Below are 23,779 nucleotides of genomic sequence, written 5' to 3'. Positions count from 1 at the left end.
TAACATGATCGATCATGTCAATTTAATTAATGGTGTCTCCGTGGAACTTCTGTTATCGCTGCACCTACCACCAGATAGTCCTCATAACCGTCCCTTTCAAGTCTAGAATATATATATATACATATATACGTTACATATATATTTGCTTGGTATACTACTTGCTAGCTAGTTTCTCAATGTAGTATTAAATCATGTATGAGTAAGTATATTTTATAGTATATATACATATCATGCTTCCGAAAGGATGTGCTCCTCTTTTGCTAGGTTTTGTGTGTACCAGCCTTCTCTTAGTGTGCTTATTATCTCACTATATTTAGTTTCTAAATATAAACCAATTTGTACTCTCTTCTCTAAATAATGTAAGACATTATTTTGAAATAACAACGCATATTTTTAATAAATTAATATTAAACTTTCAATCAATAGGAGTCCAATTTGCGAAACGCCCGGTCATAACAAAGAAGTACAGACCCATAATTAGTAAGAGTGCAAATTTATTGTTGAGGTTGGTGGCCGCTGCATTAACCAAACTTGAAGGCCCTCCACATGTGCCTGATTGCTCATTTATTGTATGAAAGCAAAGCCATTAAACTTTTGTATCAACTCTCAACCAATTTTCGCTAAATGCTAATCCACCCATTAACTAAAATTCTTTCTCCTTGGATGAAATTTTGAATTCGCCATATCCCATAAAAAGAACCCTCTGATTTTGGTCTTTTAATCTGACAAAGAGGAAGATCAATGGAACCCAACCCATATCCATCTACCTTAATAAAGTCTTAAACCAAAAATTGCGGCTTCTAATGAAAATGGGTAACGTGAATTATGATTTGAAGGAGACATAGTTTAAGGAATTGTGCGGCAGTCATCCATTCAATTAAGGCAGTACCAATAAAGCACTTGCTTGAAACATAAGGATCCAACATGTGCGAATCGTTATTGCGGTGTAAATTAAACATGCAAAATTAGCTACCATTTCCTCATGTATTTAATAGTGACTATCCTAGGACATTTAGCGTTATTGATTTTTATGTACAAATACATAAATAACTCAAATATGAATTAAATGGATCAACACGAGTCGATGAGCTCGCACCAACATTGAAAATGTCGGCATTTCAATCGAAATAAACATATCTTATATCAATACTTATATATATAAGATTCCCATTATCCAAAATAATTGTTAGTTTTCATCTATAAAAGTGTCTTAAATAAATGTTAATGAATTAGAGTACGCAATAATTAGGTTGAGATTATTTGTTGCACAGAATTAATTGTGCTCTGGTGAGGAAAAAATTTTCAAGTTAATTGCAGCGAAATTCATATACGAAGTAAGTAGTTAAAATATTTTTAATCCGAGAATTTTCAAATTAAAAAAAAAAATAAAATACAATTTAAAGAATTTTCTGACTGGCTAGGGAAAATTTTTGGTCAAAATGGAATTAGGGATTAGCTAGCCAAACTAAACAAACCCGTAAAGGAAAAGGAAATTAAATACTACACGCAAGCTATGCGTCAAATATAAAGTATTGAAACGAAGTAATTGAGGCATAGATTAAGAAAGTAAGGCCACCAATAAAAAGCAAAAGACTTCTTGAGCTCTTCAAGGCTTCAACTACTCCAACTAACAAGATAAATTTTATTACAATATATATATATATATATATTTTACTAATTAACATCATCCAACGGCCAACAATAATTAACAACATATAATGTTCCGTTGACGACCATGTCCATTTAGTACCAGCAAAGTAATTTATTAATTATTTCCCGTTGATCATCGTGATATTATCAACTTGATCACGATAATTCATCAATTCACTCATGAATTTAAAGATTAATCTAAAATAAAATGCATGATAACAAGAGAGTGGTATTTACGATTACAAGCTCAAAAAGGTCAAATTTCGACTTCATAAATAACCGTTGTACTCGCACACCGTCGAAAGCCCAATTACGTAATTTCACCTCTTCAACGCCCTCATTTAAAACTGGCGCTACCTCTCCTCTCCTTTAACCACTAATCAGTCCTCTCCTCCATGTGTCTTTGGCTCTGCAAAACTAAAGAGAGATAAAAGAAGCTTCAGCTTCAGTTAGAAAGAGGTAGAATTAATCGTTAACATAAATTAACGGGTGGTCCGAGAAAATGAGTCATAAACCGGGCCGGAAGTTTCCGCCAATAACGGAGTGTAACGGGTCGGCATACGGTTCGATCGCCGCTGATCTTGACGGCACGTTACTTGTCTCTAGAAGTTCTTTCCCCTACTTCATGCTCGTGGCCGTTGAAGCCGGTGGCCTTCTTCGCGGTCTTGCGCTTCTAGTATCTCTCCCTATCGTCATTATCGCTTACCTCTTCATATCAGAAGCTATTGGTATTCAAATCCTTATTTTCATCTCCTTCTCTGGCCTCAAGATCCGAGATATCGAGCTCGCTTCTCGTGCCGTTTTGCCTAGGTAACAGACCATCAGCCTCTACAAAACCATTGTGCTTACTTGATAATTAATTAATCTCAATATATATGTACATACGCACACACACCAAAGTATCTTAAATTAAGAGAACAAAACCCTTATTCAACCTGACAGTTTTGCAATCGTACGTGACGTGTTACTGATATTGTATCACTTGCTTTCACGTATCTAATTTATTGGTAGCTAGGTTTTATGCGGCTGACGTGAGAAAGGAGAGCTATGAGGTGTTTGATAAGTGCGAGAGGAAGGTGGTGGTGACGGCGAATCCGACGCTGATGGTTGAGCCTTTTGTTAAAGACTTTCTTGGCGGAGACAAGGTTTTGGGCACGGAGATTGAGGTGAACCCCAGGACCAAGAGGGCTACGGGGTTTGTTAAAAGGCCTGGAGTCTTAGTGGGGAAATGGAAGAAATTGGCCGTTTTGAAGGAGTTTGGAGAGGATGCTCCTGATCTTGGCATCGGGGACCGCCAGACTGACCACGATTTCATGTCTATTTGCAAGGTCTGTGCCTTTTCTTACTTATAATTCTTCTTTTCTTTTTCTAGTGATCTATATATGTATTTAGGAAATGTTCTGATTGATAATCATCAAGATAAATCTGGTGACAACATAAATTGTGATATAAAAGCATCTTGTGTGCTTTCATACAAATATGCCAGTGCATTCTTTCCTTAAATTTTGTCTTAAGTTTAGTACCACTACAGTTGCACATGAATTAATTAGAATTATATGATGCATGGTTGGTGAGAAATTGACTCGGCCGGTATTTTTTTTTTTTTTTTTTTGTTAGTGGTAGTATCTTAATATTAGGGGTGGGCATTTGGTTCGGTTCAGTCTGAACCGAATCGAACCGAACCATATTATGATAATTTGGTTCGGAGCAAAAAACCAAATGGTTCAAAAATTCTGAACCATTTGGTTTTTTAATGGTTCAAGAAAAAATTAAAATTAAAATTAAAAAATAGTTCATAATTTATCTTCTTCTTTTTTCTATTTGTTAGTTAATACATGATATTATATATGTCATAGCATACACTTTATTTTATTGTTGAACTTTATTATTTTAATTTATTATTGTTAGATTTTATTATATTGGTTATTATTTATGAATTTCTAGATTGTTTTTTTAATTTATTATGTTAATTTACTATTGTTAGATTTTATTATGTTGTTTATTGTTTGCTAATTTATAAACTTAAGATTATTGTTGTATTAATAGTGTATTATTATATTATATTTTTTTATTAAATAATGAATATATAGGATAAAATCAAACTAAACCGAACCGAGCCAAATTAATTTAGTTCGGTTCGGTTCTATAATTTGATTCGCATTTGGTTCATAAATTAATGAAACATTTGGTTTCAGTTTGGTTCGTTTCGAAGGCTGAACCAAACTAAAATAAATAGTGCCCACCCCTACTTAATATATATGTATATTTCTTTCATATCTTCGTTTGCATGACTTGTTTAATTTGTTGCTGGAAAGTGAAAATGCTGGCCACATATAAAATTGAACAAGATGAACTAAAATGAACGTATTAGAAGATCATGATCCATGAAGGCCGAAGCAACATTAATTATCCAATTCTAGACACGATTGATATGTGTTTGGTTCAAAATTTAACCCAATAGGACCCACGTTCTTAACCATTCTCAACTGCCTTTGAAAAAAAAAACTAAAGATTGGGTGGTCCATATATAAGGGACCGTCCATTTAGAAACTTTATTGTTGGGCTACGCTGTCTTCAAATCGTGCAAGGACCATTTTCTATATTTTGTTTTGTTTTACGGCACATAATAATAATAATAATAATAATAATTAATTGGTCTGAAATTAATCGTGATATCATTCATAATCATGTGTGTATGTGAATGTGATAAACAGGAGGGTTACATGGTGCTTCCAAGCAAATCAGCAAAGCCATTGCCACGTGATCGCTTGAAAAGCCGGATAATCTTCCACGATGGCCGTCTAGTTCAGCGGCCGGACCCACTTAACGCTTTGATCACCTACATTTGGCTGCCATTTGGATTCATCCTTTCAATCATCCGCGTGTACTTCAATCTCCCTCTCCCCGAGCGCATCGTACGTTACACTTACGAAATGCTCGGCATTCATCTCGTGATTCGTGGGAACCCACCTCCTGCTCCATCCAGTGGGTCCCCCGGCAATCTCTACGTTTGTAATCACCGCACACCGCTCGATCCAATCGTGATTGCCATTGCGCTTGGACGCAAAGTCTCGTGCGTTACATACAGCGTAAGCAAACTCTCGAGATTCCTATCGCCAATCCCGGCCATTGCCTTGACTCGGGATCGCGCGGCTGATGCAGCTCGTATAACAGAACTCCTTCAAAAGGGTGACCTAGTGGTGTGCCCAGAGGGGACCACGTGTCGCGAAAACTTCTTGCTGCGATTCAGTGCTTTGTTCGCAGAAATGAGTGATAGGATTGTACCCGTGGCAGTCAATTGTAAGCAAAATATGTTTTACGGCACGACCGTCAGGGGTGTTAAATTTTGGGACCCTTATTTCTTTTTCATGAACCCGAGGCCCACCTATGAGGTCACATTTCTTGATCGTTTGCCGGAGGAGATGACGTGTAAGGCTGGGGGTAAATCAGCGATTGAGGTGGCGAATTATGTGCAGAAGGTGTTGGGTGATGTTCTGGGATTTGAATGCACTGGATTAACTAGAAAGGACAAGTACATGCTGCTTGGAGGAAATGACGGCAAGGTGGAGTCCATGTACAACTCTAAAAAATAAGAAGGCCATTTTTGTCAAACTCGTAGGGTATTGGGCTCATTTTATTTTATTTAGTCCACAAGAAACTGAGTCTGGTTAATTAAATGTTTTTAAATAGCATTATTTGTTGTACTGGAAATTATCTCAAGGGGAATTACTTGGTAAGTGTAGAAGAATTGTTAGGATTTGTGGTTTTTTTTTTTTGTTTTAATGTAAAATTACCAGCGTGGTTGAATATTTGATATATCCATGAACAAGAAGCAAATCGAATTTTCTTAATTAAGCCCAGTATCATTCTTTTATGTCACTGATGCTTTATTTTCTTCTATTGATTTTTTTGTTTAATTTTTGTGTACTATTGTATTAAGAAGTAATAATTGACTCTGTATATACAAGAAGAGAGTTACTGGTTATTCCTTCAGTTAAATCATATGTACTTGCGTATATTAAACAAAGCAATTCGCAACACAAAAAATGTTGATGATAGCAACTCTATACATCCCAAACTTTTCAATAGACTTTGCAGGCTTAACCGCAGTTTTATACATGTGATGTTAGGTAGGATGTTCACTATTATCATGTGTTCGAATTTGGCCAAGAATTTTTATTAAGTTTCAAGTAAAATACAAAGAAAATTAGCTCCATTGGAATCGAGATTTGATAGCTGTAACTTAAAAGTTTTATCACTAAAATATTTAATAAACATAACCTACTATAATTTAAAAGTTAAATTGATTTGACTTTATATTTGTATGATGAAAAATTTATTGCATCTTTATTAATTTTGTTAAAATTATTATTAAAAATTATATCTGCTACATATTATTAATTTTTATTTTATATTTACAATTTTCTTTTTCTCAAAGTAGCTGTACCTTGATACTAAATAGAGCTTTAAATTTTTATAACGATATTATAGTTCGAAGCTCACAGATTGTAGGCAAGCCGAATATTTTTTTTGTGCATGAGACACACCACAACATTTTGTGGAGTTTGTTGAAAGGGGTGGCAACACTCTTTGAAGTTTATATGTATTGAATTTATATATTATTTGTTTTCGAAGATCTATTAGAAAAACATAAATAAAATAAAAATTCCTTCATTTAAAGTTATTACATGAAATTTTATATTAAGATTCTATTTAATATTGAGGATGGGCAACTTTAATTTTCAAATTGCAATATTAAAATATTTGATAAATATTAATTACTGTAATTTTAAAATTAAGTTGAATTGATTTAATATTTGTATAATAAAATTTTTTAATATTATTTTATTTTTATTAAAAAATTACACTTACTACATACTATAAACTCTTATTCCATAATATATATATATATATATATTTTCCTCCATGCCAATTACTAAAATGGGCCTAAGACCGACTCCGGCTGGTCGCGAATTGGAATATTCCACGCATGAAATAAAACCAAAACGGACACTTTTGCGATGGAGAAAACTCCAGCGGTAAGTACGGTTCGGATTTGCCTCGACTTTATTTGTCGAAAGTACCCTTTCCCTTACAAATTTTCACCTTTTTCGCCATGGCGACGACAACGTAATTTGTCCCTTGCAGGGAGGGGTATTTCAATAAATTAGTCCATTTTCTTCTTCGCGAGGATGATACGCCACGTGTCAGCCTCTCCGCCCCCCTATGTTTTATGTAACGCTCTGTGAAATACAGATATAATTCCCGCTTTTGTGAAAATAACCAGGTTCTGGTTCCTTTCAAAAAAAAAAAAAAAAAACCAGGTTCTGGTTTATCCTCTCTCAACTGAGTAACCAGACCAGAGTTAGCTTCAGACAAACAAAACTGTTTGTTTTTGAATTATAAATATCAAAATGCTATAACTTCTCTCTGAGCTTCTGTCTCTTTCTAACTTTACAACAAAGCAATGGCCATCGGCAGTTTGATTTCTTGCCGGAATTTCGGTTCTTTTGTCGGTTCAGGTATTAGCTTCTCTACATTTACATCAAAATTCCACTTTTCCAATTTTTTTTTTGTTTTCACTGTATTTTTTTTCAATTAATTTCCTTTATCTACATTCTTTTCTTCTGTCGATAAATTCTATGCATGCTCAGATTTCGAATTTTCCAATGGATTCGCTTGCTCTTTCTGGGAGCTGAATCTTATTTTACTTTTTCATGTTTGTTTTACATATGTGCATAATATGGCTATCAGTTGACTGGGGGCTCTCTCTTTCTTTTCAGTTATTTCTTTATTTAATTAATTGACTGGATTAATAGTTTAATAATATTGCAACTGGACTTCTTTTCTTTCCTAATCTTCATTTACATGCTTTCGGATTTCAGGTTACCTGGTTTGGATTTTTCTTTTTTTCCCTTTTAATTTTTACTAAACTGGGACTGACTTAACGCAACGTGTGCTCTTTTTATTCTTTTATTATTAGCTGCTTTGGAAATTCCGCCTGGTCGGTGTAGGTCCATTACTTTGTTTTTGTAACGTGTCCAATTTCAATATGTAGACTTCTTGAGATGTGGCACCACAACTTTCAATAAAAAAATTGCTCCTTTACCTTTAGGGATAAATTAATTTAGAAAGCATAAGTTATCTTTCAATTAACTGAATCTTGCTTTTTGTTTTTAATTTTTTTTTCCATTATATTGTTTCATAGTCTGACTCATATATAAAAAGGCAAATTCACTATGGGCTGGCAACTAAACAGTTTTTGCAACTCCATTTGGTGGTTTTTGGTTGAACATCTTTAAGTAAATTCCTGATATTTTCAGGCAAATTATATGAAAAGGAGCCAGTTATTTTCCAATGGAAGGGAGAAAGATCAGGCATATCTGTTTTGCGGAATACACAAGGAAACATGTGGAACCAAAGGTTACGCAGTCCAATGGCAAATGGTCTGATATCTGAACATGCGAACTGCTCTATGCTTCATGTTTGGGGCAATTCAGATGAAAAGGCGTTGAAACATATAGCAAATTGTCACACTGGAAAGGAACATCCTTTGTTCCTACAATGTAATGAAAAGTTTAACAGAATTTATCCTTGGAAAAGAACTAATAACAAATGTGAATGCTATTTTTCTTCAAGACATTCACTTGGAGGTTGGTTTCAACCAAAAGCAGAGGATAGGATTGGTACAAGGAAAGGGAAATCACCGCAGTCTCTTGATGTTAAAGAGGACAGAATTTGTGCTTTCTATAAGTCTGATGAGTATGACATAACAGAAGCAAAGGTGGACTCACTACAATCAACGGAAATTCCAAGTGAGGCTGTTCTGCCAGATGGAGATTTGCAGGAAACATCTCCTTGGTGGGAACAATTCCCAAAACGTTGGGTCGTTGTACTTCTCTGTTTTTCAGCATTTCTGTTGTGCAACATGGACCGTGTGAGTATTTCTTTTTTTTTTTTTTTTTTTGCACCCTTCTTAATTCTTTGTTTTTGTGTTTACATTTTTCCTGATTTAATAACATTCTGCATCCTGCCACGGTAAATTCTTCCTAGCAGCTACACTATTGCCTTTCTAAAGTTCGGTGTGAATAGCTTGCATACTTGCAAGTGCATTCATTCTAGATTGAGCAAATCAACGCGATTGTGTACTTGGTCTTGACATGCTAGTCCTTCTTAACTCTACCTTGTATTGCATATGTTTTTCTTCCTTTATGTTGACTAAATAAATGTTTGCTGTAGGTGAACATGAGCATAGCTATACTTCCTATGTCAAAGGAGTTCAACTGGAACAGCACAACAGTGGGTTTGATCCAGTCCTCTTTTTTCTGGGGCTATCTACTCACTCAGGTCTGCTTCAGAGAACTCCAAGTATTTTAGAGACAATGAAAGAGATCTTATTAAATATTGTAAATCACTATACAAGTGCACAACAATACAGTTGTTGACCTACCATAATTGAAACTCATTGTTTCAAGGATTTGTTTTTGTCTAAACGACTATGCCTTGTAATTCTTTTGTTTGGTAGTAACCTATAATGTGATGTGAGAATTTTTTTCCCTCTGCAATCTTTCAATCTAATTGTACTTCTCAAATTTTCTGGCATAGATTGTTGGTGGCATATGGGCAGATAAATTTGGTGGAAAGCCAGTATTGGGTTTTGGCGTTATCTGGTGGTCAGTGGCTACTGTTTTGACTCCTGTTGCTGCAAGAATTGGGCTCCCATTTTTGCTTATCATGCGTGCATTTATGGGGATTGGAGAGGTTGGCTTATCTCATTCCTCTTTTTGTTTTTGTTATCCCTTAGACAAGTACATAGGTAGCTAATTAGTTCTGAAATGTTTTCTTCTTGAAGATCCTTTCTTCTGGTCATTTAACGTCTAACTACCTTTGCAGTGATAGATGGTAGAAAGGACAGATACAGATGTCCAGCCAGAAGAACAGAAATAATAATATGAAAAATGCTAACCGTTTGATAACAACATAAAAATTTTAAAATTTATCTGTTTGATAAGCAGATTGAGCGATTCTCACATAGAAAGGTGATTCCATTCCTTTTACAGGGTGTTGCCATGCCTGCTATGAATAACATGCTCTCTAAGTGGATTCCTGTGTCCGAGAGAAGCAGATCACTTGCCTTTGTGTACAGTGGAATGTATCTGGGTTCTGTTACTGGGTTGGCTGTGTCTCCTATTCTAATCCAAAAATTTGGGTGGCCATCTGTCTTCTACTCATTTGGCTCACTCGGAAGCATTTGGTTTGCTTTGTGGCTGAAAAAAGTAAGTTGCTGATTCTTTTAATTATTTATCCGTGGACAAGTCTAATGTGCATACCTAAAACAGTCTTTCTTTTTTTGTAGGTTGTGTGTGTGAAAGAATCTGTTTGTGATAGAACACCAGAATTTGTGCTGCCCTTAGTTTTAAAAGCATTTGGCTAAAAAAGACATCACGTCTTAATCTACTATTTGCCTTATTTCATTTTTCTCCGCAGGCATACAGCTCTCCAAAAGAAGACCCAGAGCTTAGAGCTGAAGAAAAAAGACACATATTGGGTGGCAGCATTTCAAAGGAAGCAGTTTCAGTCATTCCCTGGAAATTAATACTATCGAAAGCCCCTGTTTGGGCTCTCATAATTTCTCACTTCTGTCACAATTGGGGAACTTTTATTCTGTTGACATGGATGCCTACATACTATAATCAGGTATATCCATTAGGAGTTAAATGATATTTGCTGATGGTTGTGAAAAATCTGAATGCTTGATCTGAACATGAGCCCTTATAGTGAAGAAAAAGAAAAGCTTTTCACTTGCCACAAATTCAATAACTTTTGCTATCAGCTGTTATGTGCATTTTATTTTCGAAGTTTAACTTGTATAAGTCTTATGTTACTCTCATTGCCTTGCTGATTATGATGCATATCGAGATCATATTTTAGACTCCAAATTCTTCAATGGATGATGTGGTTGTTGGAAAACTAGGTACAAAACTTCTGTTTCCCATAAGCCTTTTTCTTGCATTAAAATTTCTTAAACTAAAAGTTCTTGGTTGAAGGTAATTAGGAGACAATAATGCAGTGCTTTTTTTTCTTAATCTTAGTTTTTCTTAAATTTTGCCTGACACTAGAAATCCCATGAACTCTGATCGGCCTCATTATAATCTTGTTGATGCATGCTGCAAAACATTAAAATTCAGTTTCGATTTTCCCCCCATTTTTTAGTCCAATTACATTAGTACCCCATTCATTATGCTCAATTTTGCAGTTCAAAGACCTGATAAACTATAAATTAATCTGGTTTGTTCACACATATTGCTGTCTTGTTTTCTATCTGTACAAGGTTTTCTGAGTATTTTGGTCAATGATTGAGGTGAAGATATGCATAGTTATCATTTTATACCCAAGCCAATAAGACTTTTTTTGTTCTCTCAGGTCTTGAAGTTCAACCTCACTGAATCTGGGCTCTTCTGTGTCTTGCCTTGGTTGACCATGGCTGTTTTTGCAAATATGGGAGGCTGGATTGCAGATACACTTGTTAGCAAAGGACTTTCCATAACAGCAGTTCGTAAGGCAAGCATTAATACTGTTGCTGGTCCTTAATTGTAATTTTGCAGGAATATTTGTTACTGAATATTGATATCATCACCTATCATTCCAACTTATATTGGTCATACCGTAATGATATTGCCACAATGCTAGTTCCAAGGACCATGTTGTGGTCTATATCAATTTGGGGGAAAAAAGGTTCTCCTTTTGATAACCTTAGCCAAATGAACAACAGCAAGAATACATGTAAAATTCTGTATTTGTGCATGTTTACACATGCAATGTATGAAAGCTCTGGATGGCCTTCTTGTTTCCTCATCTTCCAAAGGTCAAATGAATTTTATGGGACTAGAACTATAATTGGCACTCTACCAATTGGGATTAATTGTCTTCGAATCCTCTTTAAATATGCAGATCATGCAATCCATTGGGTTTTTGGGACCAGCCTTCTTTCTCACACAGCTGAGCCATGTCAGGACTCCTGCAATGGCAGTGCTATGCATGGCATGCAGTCAGGTTTGATTTTGTTTGATGTCAGTTTCATCTGAGCTCAATTTATATGACCCCTCAATTAATATGTTTTATTTAACCTCGTAATTCTGTTGGAATGTGTCCTGTAAGATGACCACTTATATAGTCACAATAATTATGGACAGGGATCTGATGCATTCTCACAATCTGGTCTTTATTCCAATCATCAAGATATTGGGCCGCGCTATGCTGTGAGTTATGGCTATCTTTTCTTAGTTCAAGAACTGTAAGATCTTCTTGTTTAATTATAACCTCTGAAGCATGTTTTTTTCTCTAATACACTTGTGAATATTAATGACAGGGAGTTCTCTTAGGACTATCAAACACAGCAGGAGTGCTTGCTGGTGTTTTCGGTACAGCTGCAACCGGTTACATACTCCAACGAGGTAAAACTCACCAACTTCATTCTCTAGAGGCAATTGCTTTGCTTGTATATTTTTTTTTTTTTTTTTTGTCTTTTAGTTTCAAGTCTATCATTCATTTCTGAAAACTCTTTCTCTGCAGGTTCTTGGGATGATGTATTCAAGGTAGCTGTTGTCTTATACATCATTGGCACCTTAGTCTGGAACTTATTTGCAACGGGAGAGAGAGTTCTTGAGTAGACGAAGTGCAAGAATGGGAGGAAGATGCTGTAATGAGTAAAGAAGAAGAGACCAAGTCATCAAGAAATTGAAGGAAAATCAAAAGGCGATAACAATGCCATCCATGCTGGGGCATGAAACCCTGCTAAGCAAGGTTAAATTAAGATGCTACTAGGGAAGATATTCGCCGATTAGCGAGGCCCTTTTACAACTTTTGCGTTTCTGAAATGCCCTTTTAGAGGTTTTTCTTTCCTATATACATTTTTCCAATCCCAGGGAACGAGATGGGAAATTTGCACCCATTAAACCTTCGCCTGAGCTCATGTAATGCTTCAAAGGAAACCTCATATGTTCTTTAATTAACCATTATATTCTGCTGCTTTAATCGTACATGCATGAGCATCAAATCCGTAAAAGATGATAATTTATTCCAACGAAATGGCTATGTTTGTTAGATATTCTCGACTGATCAGCAAGTTTGTAACTCTTGCTTTCGGTCTTGGACTTCTTTGGGCTCCAGTGTGGCCATGAAAGGTCTGATCGCACGAGGCTTTTTCTTAAAGGTTGATAGCCCGCATAATTCAAAATTACAGAAAATTGACATCGACAACATTAGCTCTTGTACCGGTGCCTAATCGGAAAAAATAATTAAAAATGTTGAAGAAATGAAATGTGTGTGTGTGTGTGTATCTTGATGACTTGCATTTCAAATGTAAGAATTATACTTAACATTTATGTCATAAAAATAATAATAAAATAAATATCACAAAATTAATAAGAACATTTGATATTCAAAGAAATAGAAACACGAAAGAATTTTAAGAACCTCCTTCAAAGAAACCAAGACAAGATTTGAAACTGTGTCGCCCTCTCTCTCTTGAGAAAAGATGAAGCGGCTGCATATCTTTATCGTGACAGTATGCTGTATACAATAAGCGTAGTCGTGTCGCGTGTGTATATCTTCCCCCTTTACTCTCAAAAACCGTGAGAAGAATATATAAAACACCAGAAATATAAATGGCCCCGCATGCATGCATTCAATAGAAGCCACATGAATTGCGCCTTTCTTTCTTCAGCGAGCTAGCATTAGCATTATATAAATATAATAAAGCAACACCACCACTCCTTAAATATACTACATCCATGTTTCCATGAAACCCGCCAACACTTTAACGACGCCTTAATTAATAAACAACCCCACCGAGGCCCGAGCTACGACCTACCCGTTTCAATTTTCAGCCCCACCATCACCACCCCCACTTAAATGCATGCAATTATTCTTCTTTCTCTTCTTAATACTTTGTACGATACCCTCTAATTCTCTTGTATGCACATTAACTTTAAGCCCATTTTTCATAAACAACGTTAGTGACATCTTTTGCTCTACCTTATGGCCTGGCACCACCGTCAGCCCATGCCGCAACAGCACCGCCGCCGCCACCGACTTCATTTGCAAGTACGCCAAATCCTTGCCTAAGCATATTCTTGGCCCTGCATTGAAAGCAACAAATTTGAACGAATCGTGCATTTCAAATTTCGTCCCATCAGACGACAGCCATCTCTCCGGACGAAACTCTAAGCAATCATCACCCCACGTTGATCTCATTCTCCCAGTTGCATATATGGAATATGTGACCGATGAGCCCGCCGGAACAAACGTGCCGTCCGGTAACACGTCGTCCACTATCACGTGCTTTGAGTCCTCCGGCACTGAAGGGTATAGCCTCAGGGTTTCTGATAATGCTGCTTTTAGGTATATCAAACGGTCTAATTCTTCAAACCCTAACGGCTCATCAACCCACGTCGACGTGTCATCACCACGCGTCTCGATTAACACAGAACACAATTCACGTAAGATTTTGTCTTCTACATGTGGGTTTTGAATGACTAACCAAAAGAACCAGCTCAGCGCCGCTGATGACGTGTCGCGTCCGGCTAGGATGAAGTTGAGTGCGACGTGTTTGAGGAAAGCGTCTGTGTAGGATTCTTTTTTCTTCATGAATCTTGATAGCAAGTCGTCGTGTGGGTTCCCGTCTTTTTGCTGACTCGTCAACTCGAGCTTACGTGCGTTGATCACGTCTGATAAATACTCGTCGATGTGGCCCAGGCTTCGGCTCAAGCTGACTTCCATTCCGAGCCGGAGCCATTTCTTGGCCTTCCACAGAATTTCGGGCAAAATAAAACGCTGAAGCGAGGCTTCAGTGGCTCTATCAAAAGCCGACGCAAAGCCGTTTTCCGGAAGACCCGGCGCGCAAGTTTGAGGATCTTTTCCGAAAGCCAAGCCACAAATGTTGTCGAAGGTGAGCCGAAGCAACAGGTCTTGTAGATCCACCGGATCGGCTTTGAGCTGAGCCGAGTCAAGAATCGGACAGAACCTGAGCATGATGGCTCGGCTGACCCAGCGAGCCATGGCTTGGCGCAGGGTCCTGGTGGTGAATTCCAGTGCGGCAGTCTTCCTTTGGAACAGCCACGTGTCGCCATCGGAGTTGAAGATGCCTTCACCAAGCAGATCATGGAACACGGCCTGCCAGGTGGGACCCTTGGGGTAATTGTCGAAGCGGTGCTTCAATATGTGCTCGATGTTCTTCGGGTCGCACGTGACAGTCACGAGACCCTGCTTCTTGGTGAGGAAGGGGATTGCACAGATACAGGTCTGGTACGTGCCACCACACGCGCGGAGATTGTCGGAGATCCAGTCATGCAAGCGGTCACAATTCTCAATCAAACCCGGAAGACTGCCCAATAGAGGCCACACGCGTGGACCCTTGAGAGACCGTGAGATGAACGTGAACCAGAGTAGATAGGCCGTGACAGCCGTGAAAAGAAGAAAAGCTGTGGCAGCATCCATTATACAGACAGAAGTATGTATGACACTTTTTATGGGAATCAAGAAACAATAAAAACCAAGGCAAGAAGCTTGAAAAAGAAAGTTAAATAAAACAAAATAAAAACTGAGCTAAAGGGAAATAATTAACCCAGATAGTGAAAAGAACTTAATTTTACGAAAAAAGAAAGAATATCGGAGATTGTAAAAAGAGCGAGAAGAAAGGAAAATGAGGGAGTGATAGATAGTACAGATCAGAAGAGAAGGGTGAATTTATAGGTGAAAAATGAAAGAGAAGCAATAATAATGAAGGCCAGGGAGGCCAGACTGTTGTCTTGAATTGTAATAGCGAGCAAATCATAAATGCCCTGGGAGGAGTTCGTTGAGACTTTTTTTTATGGTAAAAACAGCCATACTTTTTCCACTTCTCCCATAGAAATTTTCTGTCAAAGAAGTACCTCAATATATGTATAAAATTAAAATGAGCTACTCCCTCTCTCTCTCTCTCTCTCTTTGCAGGAAATTAAGAAATTAAGAGAGAGACTTTACCTTACCACTGCAACAGATAGCATTGAATGAAGGTGGGGAATTAAATGAGTTTAGTTGAGGAAGTAAGACACGCAGAGCAGACTCAAAAAAGAAGATAATATGATGATTAACAATTTAACATAACACGGCCTGCTCGAAAAGAATAACAGACAGTAATAATAATAAGGGATCTTCATCTTCATACTCATATGCTCATACAATAATACAACATGTACAGTCTGCTTTTAATTTGGGGTTCATTATGGGTGAACCATATTTTTAACTTTGCTAAGTTATCATATATACTTCAATTTGAGTCTTTGATACCAAGTGTCTTAAATGAAAACGCGGTTCGTCATGTGGGACTTTTGGTTAGGGTTCGGTGAGCAACTCATCAACAATTTATTAACTCTCTTCTCCGCTCCGTGACATATTTTTGATAATGCTTCTATCGCCCCCCCCCCCCCCCCCCTCTTTTTTTTTTTCAAAATAATAAAAAAATTTCTGCAAGCAAAGCCTGTAAAAACAATTCTTCAGAATCATCGAGCGGTGTTGAGTTGACTCTTGGGGTATTTTAATACCTGTTACGATATGAAAAAATGTGCCCCGAGGCGCCCCCTGCTGCCATGAACAAAAGTCAAATGTAGATATCATATATATATATATATATAGACGTGCATTGGCACAAACCTGAAGGCATGCAGATGCCTAACGATTAATTGACGACAAATGTTTATGTCATCAGCACTCCAGATTTTGATACTTAATTGATGTTTTTGTTCTTTTGTCTTCTTATTTTGTCATTCTTTTAACAATTTGACTTGAATAATTTCTCTTGCTTATACAATATGAACTATGATATGCTTACAACTTTGTTTACAGGATAACGTGTAAAATTATCTCATTCCATCAAACACACGAAAGCTATTGGAACTTTGTAAAAAAATTAACCATATGCAAGGCTATTTTAACTTAATTTTGATACTTATTAATCTCATGCAATTCGATGATAGATATAGAAAGTCCACGTGATTATGACTGAAGTATAAACAGTAATTTTATTTGTTGAAACTTCAACCTACTGCGCACAATGTCAAGGTTTCTGCTTGTGCATCTTCAAAGGAAGTGAACATATATTCCGCCAATTAGTTTCCTTCAGCAAATAATTTTTGTCATAGATTCACTCGTATCATGGCAATTAAATTTGAGGGTAGCATTTCATTCATACGTATCTTAGCCTTTGATTATAATGCAAAATATGACACGCATTCCATGCTAAAGTCGTCTGAAATTTAATTAATTTAATCGATCAAAAAGTTAAAAAGAGTAAATTGGTAACATCAGCAAGATCAGAATTGTTGACTCTTATCGTCATGTGCTGGTGCTCATTGCAAGCCTTCGTACAGAAGTTGAGAATTGAGATCAATCACTTAAATATAAGAGGGGGACCGACTGATTAGTTTGGTGAGCGCATTAAACACCCGCATTATATTTATATTATTATTTCTAGGGTCAACATTTTGGCTGCCCCCTTTGCGTTTATGTGGAATTTTAGGATATCTCACCATTTATATATATCTTAAGTGTTATCTCTTAATTTATACGAGCTTATCACATAAACCATTCACCACTCACTTTAATTAGGCTTATGATATTCAAGCATCCAATTGAGTCTAATATTTCAGCAGAAAAGGGGGGTTAAAATGGATTGATGATGTCTTTATCATTATAAAGCTGTGGCGACAAAAACAGCATAATGAAAGCAAGAGATTCCAACTTTGGTTCTTCTCATACACTACAAAGCAATTCTAATGAAAATTTATGGATCATTACTATTATTATTATTATTATTACTACTACTACTACTACAATTACAACTTACTAATATAATTAGGATAAAAATTCTCTTGCCCCAATTAATTCACTTGTAGAACAGAACCACACAATCACTACCTTAAAACATTGTGGATTAATGCATCATACAATAAATCAGTAACCCTTTTAGGAATAGGTTTTTTTTTTTTTTTTTACTCCATCAACAAAATTTTGCAATCAAGTTTGTGTTGTCTATTTTTTTATTCTCAAATCAAAGCTCCTTTTCCAATAAATGAATGGCTTGGATTTTATAATATAAGGAAACAATTTAAGGCAAATGGTTCCGAGTTGGCTGATTTAGGTGGACTGATAAATATAGTTTGGGCAGTTAGGACTTCGAAATCAAGACGAGAATGGGTCGGACTCTTGTGGCGTATGAGAAACAATTTGACAAAAACAATCAGGTAATGACATATTTGAATTGTGTCACCATCAAATTAAATTGATTCTTTGTGCTCTAATTGGTATTTGTTTGTTTTAAGGATAATCATAACACTGCAGCTTTAAGAATTAAGATATACAATACTACTTAGGCTGCGTACGGTTTAGTTAAAAGAGGAGCTGTGGAATGCGGTGAAAATTTGCTGGTTGGTTTGTTAATTTTTTTTGGGAACTTGTTAAGTTACATTATGATGTAACTTACATCAATTATTAAAATATAATTAGTGATCTAAAATTAGAATCAATTAAATTATTTTTAAGTCATTAATTACACCTTTTGAGTTAATGTAAGTTACATTATAATATAACTTAACAACACCCTTTCTTTAATATGTAATATGTAATGTAAGGTTATAAAATTTCCTTACTGGAATTTACAAATGTTGAGATTGGTTGACAATTAAATTGTCAGTTTTAAATCATTTTCACGAGTCGATGGAGTTTTTTTTAATTAAAATTTTTTTAAAAAGATAAAATGATCCCTAAAGCTCACATTTCTGGAAAATTGACCGCACCATTTTTTTTTTTAACGCATAAGTTGCAATCGGAAGTTTAAAAATATTCATATTATAAATTTACTGAGACTATCCTAGATCAAGCCTATTATAATATAAGTCAAAATTATATACTAAAAATGTTAGAAAAATATCTACTCTACTCACAATTTGTTCTCATTAATAATTAAAAAAAAAAAACGAAATATCTACTCCAATCCAATTCTTAACTGAGAGATGAGCTATATACGAAGAGTACATTCCCGGGGATTCGAACAAATGCCCTAGAGCTCATCACTCGTACCATTTTCATTTTGACCATTACAATTTCTGAAAAGTGGATCAATGAGCTGTCATGGGCCCCTTTGTTTCCTGATCCCTCAATTCCCATATTGAATGATTACGAAATGAGAATCGTGCCGTGACCCTATTTCCTTACTCTTGATATATATATATACATATATATATTGTGTTGACAATATTATGTTTATTAATCTCTCTTTAAAATCTTGAATTAATTTTGGTCACCTAGACACCAACCACACAGCATTTACTTTCTTTCTTCATAGTTTGAATATGTTTTAAATAACAAATACTTACGCGTAAAATCAGCTCATTGATAAATAGGTGATCGGATTTTAAATTTCATATTTCCAGTGGTGTGAGATAGTTCATTCAAACAAACATTTAGCTAAAAATGTTAACAGAAGATAATTGAATTTGTAGTAGATATATCAAGTTCTTGATACTTGAAAAAGGGTAAATTATTTATTGGGATACCATATCATTTGGTTCATGATAATTGAAAAAGCTAAATAACAGGGGCATTCCGTGCCATCAAGTTCAGTTGCGGGTGGCCGTTGCCACTTGCCCACTGGGCACTGGCCGAACACATTTACTACAAATACAAGCACTAAATCAAATAATCTAGACATAGCATGGTAAACCATTCGTGATAGAAACTTAGAAATTGCTACCAACACTATCATATTTTGCCACAACAAGGGGAAAAAAAGATTTTAGTTCAATCATGTCCCCAATCAACTACAGCAGGAAGATACAATCATTGACTGTCCAGAAGTTTTATTTTGGTTTAAGATATCTTTATTCTCGGTTCCTTTGAGGGCGCAACTCATCTAACTTGATGGAAATCAGTTGGTTTGGAGTAGTTCTTCACATCACTGATTATCTTCTGTACAAGTACTTTGACAAAGGGAACTTAATGCTCCTTGCAACCTATAACCATCCAAGACAATACATAGATGGAATTATACACGGTGGCATTAAATTACATTCCTAAAAGAAAGTTTAGTATGAGCTTTCATTTTTTCTCTACTTACCTTAATAGCCAAATCTTCAGATAGTGTAGAGCGATACCGAGTTGAACCCTCTAAAGGGCAGCTTCCTCCTTTGACAATAAAATTACTGTTGCAGAGACTGGTTAATTGCAGTAGAATATCAGACATGAGTGCATTACTCCCTTCATCAACTCTTAACCCGTCATTTCCTTCTTCCTCTTCACCTACTGATGTAATGCATTGGAATATGGCTAATAACCTCTCTAAAGAGAAAGTTCCGGGCCCTTTCATAAGTAACTCCTGTTCTGCTGCTTCCTTTTGCTCCAATGATTTTTCAGAGGCCCTGTGCGGGAAGTAATCAATCAGGAAGATAAATTTAGTAATAGAGAGCAAAGCACAATTTGCGGCAGGGCATAATCATATCAACAGTGTCAAGAGAAGAGTACCTAAATAATGCTATTATCGAGTAGAAAATCATTTTTACCAACTCCAAAGCATTCATTTACATAAAGCAAATAAAAGCCACATCTTATATCCAACACTTACAAGGAAAAGCAATTGCCCAGAAAAACAAAAGCGTTCAAATCAGTCATTACCAAATTACCGATATCAGTTCATTGGTGGAGTCAGACATTGGCAGGTCATAGCAATTGATCATCTATTCCAGACAAGATCAATAAACGGACAAGCACAATAAGGCCAGTAACTATAAACTGTACTCTAACTCCACTTATTCCCAAGGAAAGAACTAACCAGTAGTATACCATAATCGATTCATTGAGGTGACAGCAAAACCAGATTGATGGGTAAATAATTCAATATGTTTCTTTCTACCAATAACAAACACTTGATATATTGTGATGAGTATTTTTGGATAAAATTTTGATTCAAAAGAAATCCAATGTGTGGTGAAAGGAAAAACAGAAAAATACTAAATCTTAAATCAAAACTGTTATGAAGAAAGAACCAAGAGTGAAATAAAAGTACTAGTGCATCCTAACACATGAATAAGTAGCATCACAGCTTGATAGTAGAGTTAATATGACACAGATTTAGAACAGATTGTCAAAGCACTCACTTCCTTTTTCGTTTGCGACTATCAGAAACCCCAGTTGTATCAAAAAGTGAAGCATCCAATGTGGCAGGGTTTCTTGAAGCAAGGAATGCTGAAACGAGGAGATACTTTGCCGAAGTAGACATATGGAAGCCTATATCATCAAGATCTCCGGAACCCACTGATTTCCTAGCACCTCCTTTTCTTCTGGTCTCCTGATTGACTCCACATTCAAGGCACGGTTGAGACGCAACCCTGAATATCTCATTCAAAGAAGGAGCAATATGCGGCTGAAGATGACTAAACAGTCTTCTCTTCATCTCTCCATTGGGTAAAACTCCCAAGTCACTTAAGGGTTCGCAATATCTTTTAAATAACAACGAAAATGCAGTAGATAATTCATCCACTCGTTTAGTAATTCTACAGAACGGTCTCAGCACAATACTGTTTAAAAGGAAAAAAAAGAAATGAGAGATTGGAATATATAAAGCAAAAGATCATTGGGCAGCAATGAGAACAAATAACAGTTTAAATTCTTACTCAAGAAAGGAGGAATAAAGCTTTTGATTTGCTTGATTTCTCATAAAAATTTGACGAAGATCATCTTCTGTGCATTCAGGAAAATAAACATGGATGGGAGCTACATAACCAGTATTCGAGTGATACGTATCAGGTGAGGTGCTGCTGATAAAGATCATACCCACCTCAGGCATCTTCAGAATATCAGACAGACCAAACAGAAAAGGTAATATACTAGAACTTTTATCCCACTCTCTAACAAGCTCAAAATTATCAAAAATCAAGTAGATCATCTTTCCATTAACCTGTCCCTTCAACTTACTTGTACTCGTTTTCTCTGCATTCTCCTTTAGACTATCTATGACATTTATCAATGCCTCACGAACAAAAATAACAAAATCAGATGGCTTTTCACATCTCTTTGCACTCGAATAACCATTAAATGCATTCTTTTTATGAAGCAATAGCTGATTCAAGATAGACTCAAACAAGATCCGCGGACTATAACATGAAAGACAGCTTGTATAAACAAAAGGGCGGCTGAGATGTCTAAATACCTGGATAATAATACTAGTTTTTCCAGTAGAAGCACTTCCATAGACAAACAAAGGAGGCATTGAGGAATTTAAAGTTCCCAAAAGGCGCAATAACTCAAGAATTTGAACACGTCTACCAGGAAAACGAGATAATAAATCATCTAGGCTAATGGGTTCTTGTCCAAACACCAAGTCACCAAGTGTTGGTATGTAGGAATCATTTGGTTTCCCTAATTCAATACCATTGTTATTAGCACTGAATGTGGATGACCTTGTTGCTCTTCTACTAACTTGCATGCTTTCTTCTTTCTCTCTAGCCATTACTTTATTTTCTGGCCAATAAAGGAAAACAAAAAAAAAATCATCTATGAGCTAAAATTTTTAAAAAAAAATTAATTAATTCAGAACAATAACAACATTGGAGACAAAGACAGTCAAAAATTTAAAAGATGAGATTCATTAACAAAATTAGCGAACTAACACAAAACGCCAGCGACCCTCCTCGCACGGCTACAGGGTTAATTCAGTCAAAGAACTGGATCGGAGGGATCAAAAACAGCTACGAACCATTCAACCGGCCTGCTGGTAAAGTGTCTAGCTTCGGGGAAGCGCGTCAAATCGCTTTTAAATCAATTATATTTTATGAGGTAAATTTAAGCAAATACAAATTACGAACTAGATGTGAATGCGGAGAAAAAAAAAACATTATTGCCGCCAACTTACCCTTCTCCGCTAATTTATTCCAGGATTTTAAGCAAGCGATAATGATTTAGATAGGAGAAGTTGCCGTTCAAGTAAGAAATTGAAGAGATTTTGTCAATCAGAAAAACCCTAATGGGAGGTGCCGAGATTGGAGAAAAGAAATTGGGACAAAATTCTTCCCGCCAAGAAGCTGCAATCAGTTGTGGTTAGCTGTGTGTGGAATCTAGTGGTGATGCTGATGCCCGCAAATGCAACGCGCGCAGCGAGCTGTGCTGTAATATTTTATGGGTAATTTTTAATCATACCCCAAATGAATTGATATTTTTCAACCCGCACCCAGTAAAATTGAACCATTACACTGCGCCCTCAATTCTGTTAGTTTTCTAGTTATTTTTAACGGCTCCGTCTGAGTTTTGATTTAATGACAAAAATGCCCCTTTATTTGAATTCAAATAAGTTCAATTACTCAAAAATGCCCCTTCTTTGTCTCTATTTTTAACGAGTTTAGCTACTGATTTCTTTTTAAGTAAAGGATTTTATTTTAATTTCAATAAAAAAAAACTTCATGTTTCATGTAGATTGTCATCGTTATTATATACCCAAAAAAAAAAAATTATCAACTTATAAAATACAAGGTCACCAAAAAAAATTAACAGAGGAAGATATTGTTATTCACATAAAAATCTGGCAACAAATAATAAAAAAATTTAAAAAAATCACAACACATTCAATGTAATTTGAATCACAATTAAATTCAGTCCCTTTCATGACTATTTTCATCACCACAAAATCCTTATCCATCATCATGCTCTTCAACCTTATCTGCAAAATTAATCATTATTTGATGCATTTAATTTTAATTACTTGATTTAGGGTTTCAAAATACAAACCCATTAATCATAATTCAAAAAAAACCCAAATAACTAATGAAACCCTAAACCTATAATACTAAACCTAAAGAATGGAAAAGAAGAAGGAGAAAAAACAAAGAAGAAGAAAAAGAAACGGCGAAGACAAAGGGGAAGAAAAATAGAAAGAAAAAGAAAAGAAAAGGGAAAGGAAGAAATAAAAAAGAAATAAATAAAGAGAATTTCCATTAAAACTAATTTAAGGTGTGAACTTCTAATTTTACCCCTATACCGTTAAACATAATTGAGAAAATAATGGAATTGGAGGCGCAGTCCAACGAGTCAATTTTACTAGGTGTGG

The 23,779-nt window shown here is 35.9% G+C and overlaps 4 protein-coding genes across 7 annotated transcripts; 2 read left to right on the top strand and 2 right to left on the bottom strand.

Annotated features, from left to right (window-relative positions):
• The first annotated feature begins 1,943 nt into the window (after positions 1-1,943).
• Positions 1,944-5,529, top strand: LOC127901236 (probable glycerol-3-phosphate acyltransferase 8). The gene is made up of 3 exons (XM_052438092.1): positions 1,944-2,460; positions 2,666-2,978; positions 4,365-5,529. The coding sequence occupies exons 1-3, from the start codon at positions 2,153-2,155 to the stop codon at positions 5,241-5,243; spliced, it is 1,500 nt and encodes a 499-aa protein (XP_052294052.1). The 5' UTR covers positions 1,944-2,152; the 3' UTR covers positions 5,244-5,529.
• Positions 5,530-6,688: 1,159 nt separating this feature from the next.
• LOC127901166 (ascorbate transporter, chloroplastic-like) lies at positions 6,689-12,689 on the top strand. 2 transcript variants are annotated; one of them, XM_052437736.1, is made up of 11 exons: positions 6,690-7,172; positions 7,974-8,587; positions 8,890-8,997; positions 9,256-9,411; positions 9,711-9,926; positions 10,138-10,347; positions 11,074-11,211; positions 11,602-11,703; positions 11,844-11,909; positions 12,020-12,104; positions 12,223-12,689. In XM_052437736.1, the coding sequence occupies exons 1-11, from the start codon at positions 7,118-7,120 to the stop codon at positions 12,318-12,320; spliced, it is 1,848 nt and encodes a 615-aa protein (XP_052293696.1). In that variant the 5' UTR covers positions 6,690-7,117; the 3' UTR covers positions 12,321-12,689. The 2 variants fall into 2 exon arrangements, with proteins under 2 accessions (XP_052293697.1, XP_052293696.1); XM_052437737.1 differs by lacking the exon at positions 8,890-8,997 and having other exon boundaries at positions 6,689-7,172.
• A 314-nt stretch (positions 12,690-13,003) lies between these two features.
• Positions 13,004-15,665, bottom strand: LOC127901167 (cytochrome P450 86A8-like). The gene has a single exon (XM_052437738.1). It carries the CDS (start codon positions 15,145-15,147, stop codon positions 13,528-13,530), a length of 1,620 nt encoding a protein of 539 aa, XP_052293698.1. The 5' UTR covers positions 15,148-15,665; the 3' UTR covers positions 13,004-13,527.
• A 3,545-nt stretch (positions 15,666-19,210) lies between these two features.
• On the bottom strand, positions 19,211-22,827 carry LOC102606827 (origin of replication complex subunit 5). 3 transcript variants are annotated; one of them, XM_006491067.4, is made up of 6 exons: positions 22,592-22,827; positions 22,350-22,489; positions 21,354-22,200; positions 20,838-21,257; positions 19,802-20,102; positions 19,211-19,697 (listed from the first exon to the last, which is right to left on the bottom strand). In XM_006491067.4, the coding sequence occupies exons 3-6, from the start codon at positions 22,187-22,189 to the stop codon at positions 19,647-19,649; spliced, it is 1,608 nt and encodes a 535-aa protein (XP_006491130.1). In that variant the 5' UTR covers positions 22,190-22,200; positions 22,350-22,489; positions 22,592-22,827; the 3' UTR covers positions 19,211-19,646. The 3 variants fall into 3 exon arrangements, with proteins under 3 accessions (XP_006491130.1, XP_006491131.1, XP_006491132.1); XM_006491068.4 differs by having other exon boundaries at positions 22,350-22,462; XM_006491069.4 differs by lacking the exon at positions 22,350-22,489.
• Positions 22,828-23,779: the final 952 nt, after the last annotated feature.

This window comes from Citrus sinensis, chromosome 3 (genome assembly GCF_022201045.2).
Source record: "Citrus sinensis cultivar Valencia sweet orange chromosome 3, DVS_A1.0, whole genome shotgun sequence".
Classification (NCBI taxonomy): domain Eukaryota; kingdom Viridiplantae; phylum Streptophyta; class Magnoliopsida; order Sapindales; family Rutaceae; genus Citrus; species Citrus sinensis.
This window is presented reverse-complemented; position numbering and strand designations above follow the sequence as displayed.